The sequence below is a fragment of the Equus asinus genome, chromosome 14 (genome assembly GCF_041296235.1).
Source record: "Equus asinus isolate D_3611 breed Donkey chromosome 14, EquAss-T2T_v2, whole genome shotgun sequence".
In the NCBI taxonomy this organism is placed as follows: domain Eukaryota; kingdom Metazoa; phylum Chordata; class Mammalia; order Perissodactyla; family Equidae; genus Equus; species Equus asinus.
The window spans coordinates 24,409,844-24,428,324 of NC_091803.1; the positions used below are offsets into that span (position 1 = coordinate 24,409,844).

General features: G+C 45.3%; 1 protein-coding gene and 1 long non-coding RNA gene across 6 annotated transcripts in view; both read right to left on the reverse strand.

The window, feature by feature from the left end:
* Positions 1–11,592: 11,592 nt before the first annotated feature.
* LOC139040179 (uncharacterized) lies at positions 11,593–13,805 on the reverse strand. The gene is made up of 3 exons (XR_011494183.1): positions 13,545–13,805; positions 12,275–12,455; positions 11,593–11,818 (listed from the first exon to the last, which is right to left on the reverse strand). It is a non-coding gene; the product is annotated as an uncharacterized lncRNA (long non-coding RNA).
* A 15-nt stretch (positions 13,806–13,820) lies between these two features.
* The window catches only part of ITGAM (integrin subunit alpha M), a 38,059-nt gene continuing 33,398 nt past the window's right edge, over positions 13,821–18,481 (reverse strand). For 3 of the 5 annotated variants that reach the window (XM_014842335.3, XM_070484538.1, XM_070484539.1), the window contains 8 exons: positions 17,591–17,674; positions 17,209–17,284; positions 16,583–16,690; positions 16,306–16,389; positions 16,032–16,145; positions 15,843–15,944; positions 15,505–15,615; positions 13,821–14,848 (listed from right to left, as the gene is read on the reverse strand). In XM_014842335.3, coding sequence (XP_014697821.3) covers positions 14,789–14,848; positions 15,505–15,615; positions 15,843–15,944; positions 16,032–16,145; positions 16,306–16,389; positions 16,583–16,690; positions 17,209–17,284; positions 17,591–17,674 — 739 coding nt within the window. In that variant the 3' untranslated portion in view covers positions 13,821–14,788. The remainder of the gene's footprint in view (positions 14,849–15,504; positions 15,616–15,842; positions 15,945–16,031; positions 16,146–16,305; positions 16,390–16,582; positions 16,691–17,208; positions 17,285–17,590; positions 17,675–18,481) is intronic. The other 2 variants (XR_011494182.1, XR_011494181.1) reach the window with 1 other exon arrangement.

Sequence of the window (18,481 nt, forward strand, 5' to 3'; positions counted from 1 at the left end):
AAGGAAGTTGTCAGCATGACTCAGAAGTGAGGGGTGGAGAATACAACTAACTAAAGTAAGCATGGAAGGGGGCTGAGGCAGCCCACGCCCTTTAGGTCTGAGAGTCTTTCTAATCAGAGATGACTCGGCTTGTTTCTCTTGCCTCACCAGTCTAGGCTTGTGTGGATGCAAATCCCCTGCCCTGTCCCACCTCTCCCAGATTCCCTTGACCTTGAAACTTCAGTTAGCCGGGGAGAAGAAAGGGCCAGATGCCAAGATGAGGTCAGGGGCCTAACGAAGACCCTGGTGCGAACTCTCCACTTCTGACCTGGAAACATCTGGGCCCAGGAGTCAAGCATCTGGGTCCTAGGAGGAGTACAGAATGGATATTCACTCATTTATTCAACAAGGCTAACTTGAGCCTGATTATGCATATCATTTGTTTGCAGAGGGAGAAAACACAAACCACAAGGCCTCGGCCCTGGGGTCAGTGGAGAAGGCAAATGTGTAAACAGCAAGACTTGCTATGAGGGGAAGCCTATTGACTGCAAGATGTCGTATCAGGCTACGAAGGTGTATATTTCCAGGAAGGCTTCTTGGAGGAGGTGGCACTTGAGCTGAATCTTGAAGACAACTGACTATAGGGGAATGTGTTTCAGAAGGGATTGCCAAATGAGGAAGAGGCATAAGACAGGAGGGCTTCTGGGAAAATGAGTGAAACCAGAGAGTGGGAGGTGGGAAGTGGCAAGAGATGAGGTCAGTGTGGTGGGGGAGGAGGAGGGGGAAGCATGCCCCAGTCCTGGAAAGCCCCCTTCAGGCACATTGACTTTATCCTGAGTGCAAAGGGAAGCACTGAAGTGAATTAGGAAGACAGCTCATCAAATTTACATTTTAGAAGGCTAGAAAGAGGGGCAGTAAGAGACATGATTTCTTTGGAAACTAGCTGGAAACAGATATCAGTCAGGAGGGAGATGGTGGGGACGTGTGGGGTGAGCTAGTAGCCATGAGAATAGACTGGAGGCGGACTGGGCACTGAGGAGAGGGCAGTGGTGATGGTCCCCGAGCTAGAGAGTACTGGAGGAAGGGAAGAGGAGTGGGTTAGGCCAACTTTGGTTTTAAGAAAACCAAAATACAGTGTTTAAGAGCTTGACTCTTTCACCCTCTATGCCTCGGTTTCCTCATCTGCAAAATATAGGTATAATAAAAGTATGCACCTCCTATTGTTGCTGGGAAAGTTAAGTTAGTAAATGTGAAATGCTTATAAGACTGTGTAAGAGCTTTAATTATTGGCTATTATCACTACTATGCTGTGATGATTATTTGTGCTACATAAGAGGGGCCTGAAGGGCTTCCAAGAGGAGATGTCCTAGAGGCAGTTGGGTACATGGGGCAGACCTCAGAAGAAAAGTCTGGGTTGGAGATGAGTTTTAGAACCTTCAGCAAAAGTGCGGGATGAGATCCTGGTAGGAGTCAGACGAGGGAAGAGAAAGATGGGCCTGGAATGGGTCCCAGGGAAGTGCCAATGTTGGCAGTAGAGCAGAAGCCCGTGAAGACTGAGAAGGAAGTTCTCAAAGAGAAAGACAGAAGCCCAGGGGAAAGAAGGGCATTGTGGAAGGCAGCCTGGAGAGAATGTAAACAATGTCACAGCCTGCCAGACATCAAATGAGGTAAGAAATGAAGAAGGCCTAGGATCTGGCAACCAAGGCCGTCAGTGACCCTAGCGTGGGCCATGCCAGGAAAGTGGGGAGGGGCTGGGGCTGAGGAACGTGGGCAGCAACATCACCTGGAAGCAAGCAGCCCTAAAGAGACCTCAGACACCATACAGCTGGAGAAAGGCCCTGGAATTCTTGGAGACGAGAATTTGAGAGAGAGAAAGAGAGGGTAGGGTTTTAAATTCTAAAAAGAAAATTGGGACCAAAAAAAAAAAACAGTAAAGAGAAAGAAGAAGTGGCCCAGACTCTAGAGAAGACAAAAGATGAACTGGAAATGACTCAAGCCAGAAGAAGTCTAGGAGACTCAAGGCTAGTCTTATAGACAGGGTGAGTACCAGAGAGGCCCCCAGCCTTCGAAGGTGCCTTGAATCCTGTCCTTTCCGTTGCTCTCTTTCCTCCGGCTTGGGTTCCACGCTTGGTAGGTGAGGGTGGACAAGACAAGAACGCTGGATGAGTAAGACTCCGTCTCTTCTTTCAAGCTGCCCGACATACTTCCATGATACTTCACAGAAAAGACAAGATAAGACACCTTACCTTTGGCAAGGATAACTTCGATCATTAAAGTATAGAAGAGGATGTGTCCTTAATTCAAGTCACTCGTTTTACCAATGAGGGAAGTCAGGCTCCAGCCAGGGACCTTAGGGTGTCTAAAACTCACATTTCAATGAATCACGACTGTGACATTTCCAGAAAAAGAATGGCAGCTGAGGGGGATGATATAAGCAAGGAAGGGGTGGATACTCAAGTTACCCATCTCCTCAGCCCAGATGGATCATGAGTCAGTCACATCCAGCTCTGTCCATCTGGCACCCATAGGGTGCTCAGAGCCCAGGCTGAGCTTGTGGCAAGAGGTCAAGGGCAGAGGAGCACCTGGGGAAGTTTGGAGAGGAGCCAGCCTTTCCCACTGCCAGCATTCCTGACTCAATAAGTTTCCGCTCTGTCCCTGAGCTTAGAGGTACTGACTGAGGAAGATTCTGGCAGGGTGGTGGAGCAGGAGGGGCTGCATCTCATCTGCCACATACTGGGAGTAGGGGTGGGAAGCGTGGAGAAACCAGAACAGAAACTGCATTAATTCATGTCTAAGTTGCCTGAGCTAAGTGGAACTAAATAATTTGGGATCTGTCTCTTGGGTTGTGTGTGTGTGTAAGAGAGAGACTGGCCCTGAACAAACATCTATGGCTAATCTTCCTCTTTTCACTTGAGAAAGATTGTCGCTGAGCTAAGATCTGCGCCAATCTTCCTTACTTTGTATGTGGGACACTGCCACAGCATGGCTTGATGAACACGGCATACGTCCACATCCAGGATCCGAAACTGTGAACCCTGGGCTACTGAAGCCGAGTGTGTGAACTTAACCACTACACCACCGGGATGGCCCCTGGGTTGCTTCTTTTTCATGGGAAGAAGAAAACAGAAATCTGGTGGCAGAAACTCTCAGATTTCTCCGTTCATTTCTACCCCACACTCATCCACAGGGCCTGAATAAACTTTCCCTATGGTTTCTGCCCTTCCTCTTGCTACATGCAATCTGTCTCACTTCTCTGTCTTTGAAGGAAAATTTCCCACCTCAACCCCGAATTTTCTCAAAATAGAATTTATTTTAATTCTACACACATGCAGAGGTACTCAGGAAGAGGTTCCCCTCCAAAAGTAGCTGGTTGTCCCTGCACTCCTGGATCCCTGGGCATGGAGTTCTGGTGTGATGGATGATTTGGGAGTGCTGGAGGATTTTAGTCCATGGTTGAGAAGCTTGGGACGTGGAAGTGTTGACTTAAAAAGTAAATTGGCCAGTTGTTTTACCTGCAAAAGAAGTTTATTTGGGAATAGCCATTAGAATTGCAATTCAGGATAAGCAGGGTATGGCAGACCATAGGCAAATCCAAAGAAACAAAGGAAGGGGCTTGCTTTTATAGAAGAAAAGGGAGAGTAGAGAGAGGCTGTAATAAACAGAGTCTATTGGAAGAAACTGAAAGTCCAAAGTGTAGAGGCATCTCATTGGTTGGGTTGCTACAGTCTCTCATTGCTTCAGCTGTTGCTGAACAAGGAGAGAAATCTTCCTTCCTTCTGCTGCATACTAAAGTAGCAAACACCTTCCTGTCAGAGATGCAAGCATACATCTCTTCCTGTTTGGAGTAATTGAGGAGTGTGATAGGGCATGAGAGCTCCCCCTACAGGCCTTCCTGACTCCAATTTGGTTGAGATTTCTTTTATTAATTTCCCATTTTCCCCTTTTGATCAATATCTTTCTCCAAAAGCACTGATGATCAAGAGTCAGGTTTTCCAAATTCAGTAGCCTTTGTCCCTTGGTGCCAGGAAAGACCTTTCCTGGGTGTCATGTTCCACATTTGAGGGAAAGAGTACCTACCAGAAACCGCTTAAGGCCACATTTGAGAAACACAGAAAGGTAGTAGGGAGAACTCTCAGGCATTTCCTATCCAAAGTCTATATTTTGTCAAGCTCATTGGAAATCATCTCAAAGCACTCAGCCTGCATCACCTTATTAGGCATGCCATTTTTGCAATGGTTCAACAAGCAACAGGAGGTATGCATAAGTCTCCCACATAAGTGGCAGTATCTTTGGACCCATTCATTGGCATAGAGGCATTAGAATTATTTAAGTAAGGCTCAGACATTATGTTGTTATATACCAAGTGATTGCCTAAATATATGGGTAAATCAACAAATTTACAAATGGCCTGATTTACATTAGTGGCCCCACAGAATTTTTCATACAAATATTCAGAAGACCTTGTTTTCCCATCCCAGGGTTGGGTTAGATTGAAACAAGCAATGAGGTTAGATGGGCTTAGTACCCTAACTTTATAAAATGAGCCCATGGAACAATTTAAACATATAGTGGCATTTGGAATTTCAGTGAAATTACTTATAGAGTGAACTAAGGGGTCATGTCTCTTCTGGACAGATTGAGGCTTCTGATGACAAATCCAATAATCAGAGAGGATTCCTTCCCCCTTTCACAAAAGATTGGAAAATGCGGACAAGGGCCTTGTTCCTCCAAGAAAAAGAGGGAGAAAATAAAGTAAGAAGTAACAGTGAGAAAATGGTCTATAGGCTTGGCCTGGTCATCTTGGAAAAGCTGTCTCCCTCAGATGTCAGCTGCTTCTCTTGCTAGTCAATTTGATTTGGATGTCTCCAGCGTTTATACAGAACCAGATGTTAAGTGGAGCATTCTTTAGCTCTGATGTGTGTACCCAAGGCTCAAGTCCCTGGAGTTTGGCTGCCATCTGGATAGTGAGGAGGACATGGTATAGTCCCTCCCAAAGAGATTTCAAAGGCAGTAAAAGTTGAAAACATTAGTTTGGAGAGCCATAGCCAGACTTGTAAGAAAACTAGAAGAATTTAGGATCCAGTCCAGCTTACAATATACAGCCGTGCATCATTTAATGATGGGGATACATTCTGAGAAACGCATCATTAGGCAATTTGGCTGTTGTGCAAACATCATAGAGTGACTTACACAAACCTAGATGGTATAGCCTACTACACACCTAGGCTATATGGTTCTAATCTTATGGAACCACCACTGTATATGTGGCCCATCACTGACCCAAATGTAGTTATGTGGTGCATGACTGCATAACAAAACATTAAAGACAATTAATAGGACTAGAATTTAATATCTATAACAGTGCAAACATAATTTCTCTCTCCACAACTACCCTCATGTTTGCTAAAGATACTCATAGCAAAGCTAACTTGTTTGTATTAAACTCGGCCTGATTATTTCTATAAATGCAGGGAGAATAGTGATTAATCATATAAGTTCTTTCTTTAAGATTGCTTTGCTGGAACCTTGTAAGCAAGGCAGTAGGCCAATTTTTCCAAGAAGTTTTTTAAAGTTCTCTGGTCATTTCTGAGTCTATGTACATCTTTCTTGAATAGGATAATCTAGTCAAAGCATTAGTAAATAGTCAATATTTCCAATTGTATCCTGTTATGAGGAGAATAAATTCTCATTGAATTTACCCAAATACGTATATTGTCATGAAAAGGATACTTAACAGTTTCTGAATTCTGGAGGGATCAGGTAGGGAGAAAAAAATAAATGCTTCAACTTTTGTTGCAAAGATACACTTTACAAATTGCTGTAAATTAGATAGCTTAAAGGAGAAGAGAAAAGGGGTCCTTTACATCTGGAAAACAAAACATTAAAGCAATCAGTTTTCCATTTGAGTTTTAGAAATTCTTACCCAGTTTAGCATTATGATCTTAAAGTCATCAAAAACCTGTATTCCAGAGTATTTGTCAAAACCTTTCCCATGAATCTCTTTGAAAACAAAACATATTTGTAAAAGCATCAAAGTAAAACAGTAACTGTCTGTAAATGACAAAGGACTTTTTAAAAAGGCAATGGGTAAGGATCAGACGAGGGTTTGTTATTAGACAGTTGACAAGGGAATCAGTATTTTTGTGACATACATTTTCGGATAGTAACTAGAATCACAAGTGACAACACTATGTTAGGACATATCAGATTTTTAGAAACTTTAGACAATTTCTAGAATAACGTAACATTCACCTAGACAACATAACCTAAAAAGGTTTATTATCACTTATTTGACCACGCTTCCTGTGTAGTTTGGCATATCAAATAAGCCTAATAAGTTTAACATCTTTTTTATGAGAGAAAACAAATCCTTTGAGAAGTTCCAAGGGTCTTCTGGAAATTCTCCAAGTTACTTTCAGGCCAAAAATACTTCATTTAGAATTTTAATTTTAGGGAATTTTGTCAAAAATATCAAAAGATTTGGACATGACAAAATAGGATCACAGATCATTATGAAATAATGCTTAAGTATCTATTGGATTAAAGTAACAATAAAAGATTTCAAAGGCAAATACAAAAGGTTACATAGCTGTAAACAAAATTTAACTTCTTTAATATTAAGAAGACTTGGTTTTCATAAATAATTAAAGACCTGATTAAAAACAACACTGGAAATTATTTCAATGAAACACAAAAGCTCGGTGTTCTAGGGATATTACTTAAAAAGTAAAGAAGCTTTCACAATCTATTATCAAAGGCAGACCAATAGCCTGAGAAAACTGTATCCTTTCAACAGAAAAGAAAGCCAGATTTTAATTTTGCATGAGCTTACTTCTGATATTAAAACTCATTCATTCTGATCTTAGCCAGTCCTGACCACTCATAAAATTCCCTTCCCAAGCAAGATTTCTTTCCATAAACCTTCTATAACTTTCTTTTTACATTCAGATTTTGTCCTATGTTTTCCTCTTTCTCATTCTGAAATAACCAGACTCTCCTTAAGATAAAACTGCTTTCTTTTCCTTCAACAAAATCCATTACACTTCTTTATACCTTCTTTTGCTGAAATCCACATCCTACTTTCCTTTCATAAGGAAATGTTTCCCTTTTTGCTTCTAGTAGCTTTAGTTACATATATTAAAATTCTTAGCCCTTAGAATCCTTAATCTCTAGTGAACACTGGGAAGTAAGCAATTGTGGACCTGCAAATTAATAATCTTTCAATGAGGCACAAGACATAGTTACTAACAGATCCAAATTTATCTTTAGTTTCTTTGCAATAGGAAGCCAAAAGTAGATGAACCTATGTTCATTAATTAATATTTTTAGTATTTTGTTTGAAAAATGATCCAAATATTCACTGAAATTCCATCATTTAATTTAGCTTAGCAAAACTCTAAAGTTTCAAGTTAACCAAAAAGATTTTGGAAGCTATTTTAAGCACACGTACCATAAAACATAATTATTGCACCCAAAACTCTTATTCCATTTCCATCTATCTAAATCATTTGTTCCAAACAATTATGTTTAGACTATTCACAAAAACTTGATGTGACATTAAATCAGTTAGCCATTATCTTAAGTTATTCTTTTCTTGCTGACAAATTTTGTAACAGACAGACTATGAACTTAATAAATTTGGGCAGAATGAAAGTTGCACATTTGCTTTACACCCAATATTAACAACTCTGAATACATGCATGTTTTTATTTACACCAACAAACTTAAACTAGCTTTTATTTACTAAAGATTAATTCTAGATCACATAAACTTAAAAAGCATTTGGGTTAGTTTCTATGTTGCTGAGAGTATATTTGATTTATATTAATGTTTGATTTCCTTTCAGCCAACTAAATATAGCTCTTTTACGAATTAATTTTGGCAATACCATCTGGAGGTAGGGAAATACCATATCTCTATAACATATATACACAGAGATACGTAACGTACAGACAGGTACAGAGAGAGATCTTATAGCTTTTGCTTTAAAATTTTTAGCCATGTCTCAGGTACAAAATTCAAAAGAATAGTTGGATCCAAATTGCATTAGTGGCAGGTGAGCTAAAGGGCGTCCTTGGTCCAACTCCCACTGCTTGGGAAGTGATTTAGCCAGAACAAGAAGAACATAGTACTTAATTTGTACTTAACTTCTGTGAAACAGAGACAGAGGAGAAAAGGAGAAGTGAAGACAAGTAACCAGGAAACAGGGTGAGCTGGGGGAGGCAGCCTGCTTAAGCGATGTGGAGAAACACTGAAAGCTGTCATAGACTTCTTGACCAGAGGCTGCAGAGCTCCCCAGAAGAGTACTCCTCTCTCCCCTCACGTACACCCACTTCCCCTTTCCAAGTTTGTACAAGATTTAGCATTTGTAAAAAGCCGTAAGCTCCTTTAAAAAGCAGAAAAAGATAAATAAGCTTCTGAAAATGCAGAGGGGGTAAGTTCTCTTGCTACTACTGTAAGATAAGCATCAGTTGTTCCATCAATTGCAAGTATCCACTGAGTGCCTCCTCAGTGCCAGGCATTGTAGCCAGGGCAAGAAAACAAATAACTCAAATACGTTGTCAGATACTCATAAGAGTTATAAAGAAAACAAAACCACACATGAGCCAGAGAATTCTTTGTAATGGCAATCTCCTTAGATCTGGTTTCCTGGAAGCAGAATCTGAGAGGGGAATTTGGGTGCTAGTGATTTACTGAAGGACGCTCTTAGGAAAAGGGGATGAAGGAAGCAGGATGGAGCAGGGAAAGAAGCTAAATGATAATGAGACTGAAATCTAGTTTCAGCCTGATCCCAGGGGGAGCTCTGAAGCAGGAACTGCACCACAGAACAGGTCCCCCCTTAAGGCCAGGATCTGGTCCTAGGTACCTGCTGCATCTGTCAGTCATCGACCAGTGGCTGCTCTTCCACCATCTCCCACACCCAGGGACAGAGGTTGCTCCTGTTCAGCCAAGGATGATTCTCCAGAGAAGGGGAAGCCTTTAACAGCCAATGCAGCAACTGACAAATGGGTGCTAACCCAGTGGAGGGATCCTGGAGGGGCACAGACAGCATCTAGTGACTATAGAATGGTTTCGTCTTAATCTCTTTTTAGGGCAAAAGGAAGGAGCAAGAGGTTCCTAGGAAGGTGGGGTGGGAGCGCAGAACAGCAGACATCCAGTGTCTCAGGGAGACCGTCGGCCAGGAGGGGCTGTGCCTGGGAGAGGCTGGGCTGAAGATGCCTGTGGGAATTAGGGAAGGGAGAATTCCAGAGAGGAGGGGTAAGTCTGGGTCGTGGCACTCAGCTTCTATATCTTAGTCTTGGCCTGAAAGTAGAATTGTTCTTAACAGGCAAATGTACATATGGCAGAACCTGGCAATCAATGCATTCAATTCGTGTTTACTCAGAGGGACCTGGAAGTTCAGTGGGCAGCAGAGGATAGGGGCAGGTAAGGGGAACATTTTCAGCAATTGTTCATCAAAGTCTGCACCAAAATGAGAATGCCCACAGAGAAACTGGAAAGAAAATAGCTATATTTAATTCTTATCACAGTCACTGGACCAGAGGATTGTGGAAATAAATGAAGACCAACCAAATGAGAACAGGCAAAGGTTATTTATTCAGAGCTTGCTCTAGCAAGAAAGTCAGACACCATCAGTTGCATCTTGGGAGATTTTCTTTGTCCATTTGCATAATCAGTCTCTCAGGATTTAGAAAATGTGAAGTAGTCACATATAGTCAGATACTATACGATGCTGAAGAAATATGTTGGGACATGGGGAAAAAGATTTTTGAGAGCTCTGTCTCCTGATAGAGGGCACAAAGATAACAGGAAGCTGGGAAACCCAACCTCTTCATTCATTCACTCATTCATTTACTCAACACATACATTCACAATTGTTTGTTCCATGTTCCAGATATTCTCCTAGGGGTCCCTACCCTCCAGGAATGGGCAGTGTCCAGCGGAAGAAACACAGGTTACTGGGCAGCATATGAGAGGTGGAGCTCCTGTCGGCTAGGGAGTCAGGAGGATCTGGATGAAGTCACACTCAAGCTAAGATAAGAATTATGTGAAGGAGAAGAGGAAGTGAGTTCCAGGCAGAGGGTACAGCATGGACAGAGGCTGGGAAGTGAAAGGGAGTGTCAGGAACACAGATACATACTGATCTGTCCTTGACAGGTCATGTTGAGGCCTGACATCCCAGAGTAATTATCAATCACACTCCCTTTCACTTTCAAAAGGGTCCTGGTTGGTCACCCTAAAAAAGCACATTTGAGAAATATGAGGTGGAGATGGAAGGGCTGGAGCAGAGGTGAGCTGCGGAGCTGGGCGGGGGCCGTATCATGCAGGGCCTCAAAGGTCACCTTAAACACAGCGGCCCTGGCCTCAGAGGCAGGAGTGCTGTATGGAGCAAACTGGAGAGCCACGTCCTGCCTCACAAGGTGGCTCAGCCGTACTGAAGCCTTATGTTGCCAAACACTCCTGTTTTTCAAGGGAAGCCATAGATCTGGATTTCTCTCAGAAATCTCTCAATTTTCAAATGTCAATAACTAACCCAAAACAAATAAATAAGTAAAACCATATGGGCTAAATAAAACCTGAGGGCTGCCTTTGGCCCAAGGATTGCCAGTTTGAGATCTATTTTCTAAAATGTAACTGGTTAAGAGCTGAGGATTAAAAAAAAAAAAGCCTATGAGCTTTCCCTGGGGAAGGGAAATCCCCAACATCAGGACACACATCTCTGGGTAATCTTTCAAGAGAGGGAGGGGAAACACCTGCCTAGGAACTTTCTCATGCATCTTTCTCATGCATCAAGGTAAACAGGTCAGTTAATTTCTCTATCAGGTCATTTTGCCACCAGGAGGGAAGGAACAGAGGGCTGGGACCCTCCCCATGGTGCTCTCAGGGCTTGAGGATAAATACTTGGAGATCAAACCAAGTGGACTCATCAGGAAGGTCCTACAGATGGAGAAAGCATAACTAAAGCCTGTGGCCATGCCAAGGATGGATAGTGGGGGACACTCCCAGCCCCTCCATTTTGGATGCCAACCATATCATGGGTTATGATAAGAAGGACAGGACTGAAATGCTAGGAGTTGGGTAACAGTATCATCAAGAAGTCTTCAGGCTTTACCACAAGTTTAGCTTCTTTTCTCAAGTAAGAAAACGGAACTTTTGGGAAGGTAGTGGTATCAGTTACAACACAGGGGAAGTTGCTGTTTCAGAGGCTCAGGATACCAGTGTCTTAAACAAGATCAGTGTTCATCTCTCTTCTATGACAGTATGAGAATATGGAGTCAGGGGCTAACATGGTGGTTCTACAGAGTTAGAATTCAGGGTCTTTCTGTCTCACTCTGGCATTCTTAGATGTTGCCCTCGTCTACAAGGTCCAAAATGGTGCACCATGACATTCACACTCCAGCTGGTGGAGAGACAGTAAGGATAAAGGGAAGACGAACCTTCTGTCAAAAGACCTGACTCCAAAGGTGTTCACTTACTCTACTCACATCCCATTAGCTAGAACCTAGCCACATGGCCATCCCTAGCTGCAAAGGAAAGTGGGAAATGTGCTCGTCAACTGGGTAGCTATATTAGTTATGCACTGCAGCATAATAAACCTCTCCAGAACGAAGTGGATTGAAACATCAACAATTTATTACTTCTCAAAGTTCCGTGAAGTGACAATCTGGGCAGTTCTTCTATTGGACTTGCCCAATGGCTGGACTGGGCTGGAAGGTCCGTGGTGGCCTCACGCATGCAAGTTGTGCTGCCTGTCAGCCACAGGCCTCAGTTATCTCCCCCACGTGGCTACTCATTCTCCAGTAGGCTAGAGTGGTCTCAGCATAGTGGTCTCAGGATTCTGAGAAGGTGAGAGCAGAAGCTGCGCTGCTTCTTACAGGCTAGACTCCGGAACTCGCACAACATCCCTTCTACCACATAATGTTGGTCAAAGGAAGCCACAAGACCAGCCCAGATTCCAGGGGGTAGAAAGATGGGGCCCATCACTTGACCAGAGGAGCAGCAATGTCACATTGCAAAAGAGCGGGGCTTAGGGAAGTACAATTCATGGGGGGTCACAGTTATAACAGTCTTTCCTGATGGCCCAGATAAGAACCACGTTACTAAGCAAGCAAAGGAGGGAGGAGACTGAAGGAATTCATTTATTCTGAATCAAGGGACCCCAGAAAGTGAAAACACGGGTAGATCTTCCTGGGGTTGGCTGCTTATCACCAGAGATTTATGGCCCTGTTTATTAGTAACTTTGTGGTCACGCTAGGGTAATTTGTCACTAGAAATGATTTACTTTCTAACCCACCATAAAGTTCCTATCTGGCTGAATTCAACACAAGCTTCCAATTCAAAAATGCTGACGTGGACTCCGAGCTCGCAGGACCTTGACTGTCCATTCCAGAACAGGTGCCTGCAGATGCAGAGGCCCTCTCCTCTCCGAGGTCAGTTAAGAACTTCTGCAGATACTGAGGTCTCTTATCGTCCAACTCAAGGAAGAAGAAAAACATTTTTAACCCATCTTAAAGTCAGGAGAGGACATTGTGTAGAACCATCTAAAGGTGACATGTGCTGTGGCACCCCCAAGGATACAAAGGGCGATTGCCTCATTAGTCACCCTTTGATGACATCTTATTGCACTTTGAATAAAACTGAAACTCCTCACTCTGGCTTACAGAGCGCATATGCCCAAGCTCCCGCCCAGGCTTCTAGCCTCACCTGTGCTGCCTTCTGACTGGAAAACTCCTGCCCCTACTTGAGTCAGGTGTCGCTTCCCCTGGGGACACTTCCCTCACCTTCCCAAGAAGGATAAGTTCTCTCTCCTTCCTATTACATCTGGAACAGATGTCCATCTAAGTCATAGTTGTCTTGTATTTCAGTGAACTGCATGAAATTGCCCTTTTTGTCAACAAACATGTCAGCAAGTTCATATGGTTCACCTAATATTATAACCGCTAAATAACAGCCTCTCCCTCCCTACACCTCCCTCGTGCCTGCTGCAGGGCCACTCCTCTGAAGCCACCAGGACAGTAAAAGAGAAAAGCTCTGGGGCCAGAAAGAGCTGGGTTTGAATTCCAGCTCCATTCCCTTCTCATCTGTGTGACCTCAGGCAATTGGTATGATCTCTCTAAGCCTCAGTGTCCTCATAAGTGAAATTCAGATACTACTAAATAGCAGGTGGTACCCACGCGGCAGACTGGTGTGAGAATTAAATAGGATGTGTGCTAAAGCATGAGTAGTGGCTACTGCATTGGCAAAAGCATGGAGATAGGCACTGGGGATACCTTCCTGAGGAGGGAGGGCTACCTGGAAACAGCTAGCAAAACCTGACCTGCAGACACCCTTGATAGCAAGTGCTGTTGGCCACCTGCCTGGACCCCTGTGGGCCTTGCCAGGGTCTATGCTCACCTGTCAGACTTCCAACTGGCAGCACCTGTATCCCCTTCTCTGACCACCAGTGCCCCCTCTGCCCACATTCAGGGCAGGCCAGAAGTGCCAGGGAATTAACACCCCACCACCACCACCGCCATGAAGAACAGCCCTCAGCTAATGACTATGTGGAATTGGCGTATACATACCCCAGCTCCTTCTCTCCTCAGGCGGGACAACGCTGAGGTGTGCATTCCACTCTGTCTCCCAGAACTCCTCAGTGGGGTTACCCTCCAGGGGCTCACAGTGGTGCCTCTGTTGATAACACCCCCTTCCCTTCTCCAGCTCACGTCCCTTCCCTATTGGTATTTCCTGAGACCACTCTTAAATATATTTCACTCAAATTCGTATCTTGGCTTTGCATCTGGGAGAACCTAAACCTCTGGGAATATAACCTATAAATTATCCTTACACATATGCGAAAATGACATATATTCAATTTATTTATTCACCATTGTTTGTATTTGTGAGAGGTTGAACATAATATATCGAAAGGAGACTGGTTAAATGCATTATGATCCACCCACACAGTGGAATACTATGCAGCTGTATAAAAGAATGAAAAGGTATTTTAAGTCTTGATATGAAACAATGTCTGGACTATATTAACAAAAAAAGCAAGATGCAGAACAGTATAAATGACATATGCTACGATTTGTGTAAAAAAGTTTGTGTGTGTGACCTGAAAACACATAATCTTGACTGCCCTTCAGGAGGGACTTGAACGGCTGGGGGGACCAGGAGGAAAGGGAGACTTTTCACCACACGCCCCTGCACATCTTCAATTTTTGTACTATGACAGGTTTATCTGTTCAAAAATAAAAGTAACATTAAAATAATAAATAAATGGATAAAGGGAGTACATCATTGCTCATTGTACATATTTAGCTCTAGTGTGGAATGAGTTGGACAGGCTCCTGTAATCTGACTACATCCTGGTTCCACCACAGTTCCTCCATGTGGTCTCAGTCCCAGGTACACAGGCTCCCGCAGGTCCGCGTGCTCACCCACAAAAGGAAGTCTCGCTGCCTCCAGCAGGGGGAGAATCTGTTGCATTTCCCTTTATGCTCACCCACAAGAGCTACGGTGACCTCTGTCCCAGAGGAAGGCCCAACGGCACCTTCACCCACACACAAGGAAGCCCAAGCAATTCCCTTCTGCCTGAGAGGTTGTCTCTGTGCAAGAGACATCTGAGTCACACACACAACTCACACACACTCATGCACACACTTGTACACACACACATGAATGGAAAACCAAGCAGGTCTTTCCTGAGACATCACCATCCCACTCTCCTAATGGACGTGTCTGTCCAGCAGGCTGGGGACCTGCATGTTGATCTAACCAAAGTCCTGCTTGTTGCAGGAGAGGCCACTCAGTGGGGAAGGAGCCGTTACTGGGGTGGTGCAGCTTCATTCATCATGTCCTTGTACTGCCGTTTGAAGAAGCCAAGCTGTGGGGGCAGAAACAGAGGAGTAAGGGCCACCAAAGCTGGTGGCAGGTGGGGGGGTGAAGGCCATGCAGACCAGGAGGGGAGACAGAGGGACCAAGAGATACAAAGAGTAATGTGGCAGAATGTAGAAGAGACCTGGGAAAAGTGGGGCAGAGAGGGAGATGGCATCGATATTGGGGCCAGGAAAGAAATACAAAATGTAACAATAAGAAGAAATATATAGTGGTCACTCTGTACCAGGGACCATTCTAAGTGTTTTACATATATTAACCCAATTACCTTCACAAAACGGGTACAGTCATATGCTGCTTAATGACGGGGATACATTCTGAGAAATGCATTGTTAGGTGATTTCACTGTTGTGTGGACATCATAGAGTGCACTTACACAGACCTAGAGGGTATAGCCTACTACACACCTACGCTATTTGGTACCAATCTTATGCGACCACCCATCGTACATGTGACCCTTCATTGACTGAAACACTGTATGCGGCACATGCCTGTACTTATATTCTCATTTTACAGCTGAAGCTCTGTGACTTGCCCCAGGCCACACAGCTGGCAACATTGGGAGTCAAACCCAGTAACGAGCGGCAGAGCGAGAAGCAGTGAGTAGGGAGGGGAGCGAGCAAGAAGAAGGCCACATGGGAATACCTTGTACAGTCCGGCAGTGATGAGAGCCAGGAGCACCAGCCCCCCCACTGAGCTGCCCACGATAAGGGGTACAGGGTCATGCATTTCATACAGCTCCACTTTGGTCTCCGTCTGGGGGTGGGGCATCAGAGGAGATGGACTTTGGATTTCTGGGAGTTCCCCAGTCAGACCTTGTGCCCTCCCTGAACCCAATAACTTACCCCTCCCTATGTCTCCAACCTCAGCCCTCACTCTTCCTCCCCACCTCTCTCTCTCTCTCTATCTCTTTACCCAGAGATCTCCACAAGCCCAGCCTCCCCTTCTCCCTCCAATAGTCCCTCTGTGTCTGAGACACATACCTGAGCCCTCACAAATGCCTCCTGTCCTGGAAGAAGGGTGAATATCGAATCATTAAACAAGATCTCCGCTGTGCTCACAATCTGAAGGTAGTTCTGCAAAGCCTGCGGGAGAGGCAGGATGGGAGCTGGACCCATGGGCCCCCTGAAGTATCACAAGTGTGTCCAGCTGAGCCTCAGGCCCCCACGTACCTTGCTATACCAGCCAAACGAGAGGTTGCCTTCGAGGGCGACGTTGAATTCTTGCTGGATGCCAAAGGATGGGATGTCACACTGGATTCTCTGGCAGACAGCAATGGAGCAGTTCTGAGGAAGGGAGGAGAGGAGAGAGATAACTAAGAAAGCTCGATGCAGAAAACGTCCCGTGCACTCAATTCATTCAGTTAAAAGACAGTACAGGGCCCCAAAAAGGGGATGGCACTGAGTCTTCGTGTGGCCCCAGGGCTGGGGCTAGGCTTATTCTCACCAGCACTGGGGTCTTTTTAAGCTCCACCAGGAAGTCAGAGAGCGGAGGGACCCTCTCCTTGGTGTGGCATGTCCTGGAGAGCTCCTGAGGAAAGAGTTTCACTGTGAGAAGAGAGAGAAGTGAGGGCTCCTGGATCCACCCTCGAGGAGGGCGAGATGGCCCAGGTCCAGGAGAGGTCAGATATGGCTCCAAAATCCAACAAAGGAAACAGATTTTAGAAAAGCCAGGGCTGTGGAGGGAGGAGTGGGGCCCGCCCCTTAGGCCCAGCTTGGCTTACCTGGGAGAAGGTAACCTGGGGGTGGTCCCATACAGCCGACTGGTTCAGCCGGATGGGGACCCAGAAGACCACACTGATGGGGGGGGTCCTCTGCCCCAGGTTTTTGAACTGCATGGAGAGGGAGGGAAGGCGGCTGTGAGGGCTCTGGCCTTTCTGTCCCCACCAGCTACTAGAATCAGCCTGCTCACTCTCGACAGCCCAGTACCCCTGAGGAAGGCCTCACACGCCCAAGTGTCCTGCCTCGCGACGTTTTCTGGGAGGCAGGAGAGTGTAGTGGTTAAACACACATTCAAGAGCCGGACAGGCCAGCCCTCAGTAATGGCTCCTCCACCTACTAGTGGTGAGACTGTGGCCATGTTCTGCTAACCTCTCCAAACCCCAGTTTCTTCATCTGCAAACTGGGGCTAAAGAGAGTGCCTCCATCATAGTCAGTACGATGATAAAATGAGTCAATTATGTACATGCGTGTACACACGTACATATGTGCATGCTTGGTGTGTAGACAGTGAGCATGAGCTTGGAACAGAGCCTGGCACATCGGAGGCATCTGATGCATGTTTCCTATCATTATTTCTGCATTCCCATCACATTGATTTCCCTCCCCGGCCTCCTTCTCAGCTCCCCACCTGATACTCATGCTTTATAATGCGGCTGGTCTTCTCTGAAGCTGTGAAGTTGAGATATTTGGTGGAGGCCTCACCGCTGATGAGAGAAAGAAGAAGGGGCAGGAGGTGACAGAGCATCAGGAGTGTCCTGGGAGGGGGTCTTGGGCTAAGCGTATAAGGGGTGAAGAGGCACATGCATAATGCAGCCCTGAGAGGGTGCAAGGGTGACGGTGAGCAGGGCCATGTGTGTTGGATACACTGTGTGCACTTGGGCCACACACACGTGCACATATCCTCAGACACACACATAGGCACACATGTGCACAGACTCACACACACAGATATACAACAGGCCATGTCCAGTCAGTGGTGAAGGCAAAGCCAAAGCCCTAGAAGGCAGCACCTGGTGACCACCATGTAGACAGCATATTTCACGGGCAGCTCCAGCTGGAATTGAGTTTTGTTGGTCTGAGGCATATTGTTCTCACTGAAGGGAAACAGAGAGCTCAGGCCAGCTCTTGAGAACTGAGATCAGCCTTTCCTTCTCCTTCCCCTCACCCTCCACCTCCAACCAACCACCAAGTCCTGTCCTCTCCGCGTCCTAAATACCACTGTTCTCTCCTCCCTCCCCTCCCCAGCCCCCGCCCATCCCTACTCACCTGGACGTCCACAGTGCTTCTTCTCACTGGCCTCTGAATCCAAAACTACTCCCTCCCCGACCCCCAGCCCTCTTGGAGAGTGATCTTTCTAGCATGTAAATGTGATCACTTCCGGTTAAACTGCAAATTTCCTCATAGCACCCATCAGTCATTTCATGACACGGCCCTAAATCCTGCATGATGTGCTTAGGCCACAATGAAACAGCCTGATCTTCCAGTCTCCAGGCTTTGCTTGGAACACACTTCCTTCTTCCTGTCTTCATGCCCACCCTCAATTCATGCCTTTGCTTGGCTAACTCACAGCCTAAATATATCTTCTTCAGGAATCTTCTCTGAATACCAAGCTCCCAAGAACACTGGACATAGCTAATTTCTTACTCTATTGTAATTGCCAGCTTCTCTGTCTGTCTTTGACACTAAATTATAACGTCTGTGAGGGCAGCAACCACAGCTGTCCTGTCCATCGCTGTCCCACAGGCACTGGGCACAATGCCCGGTACATGGTGGGTGCTCAGTCAGTGTTTGTTGAATGAATGAAGGAAGGAAGGAGCTGAAGGGAGAACCAGTGGGGAGAGGGCAATGGCGCACTCTGGGCAGGGGGTTGGGGCCTCAAAGGGGAGGATGCCTGAGAGAGG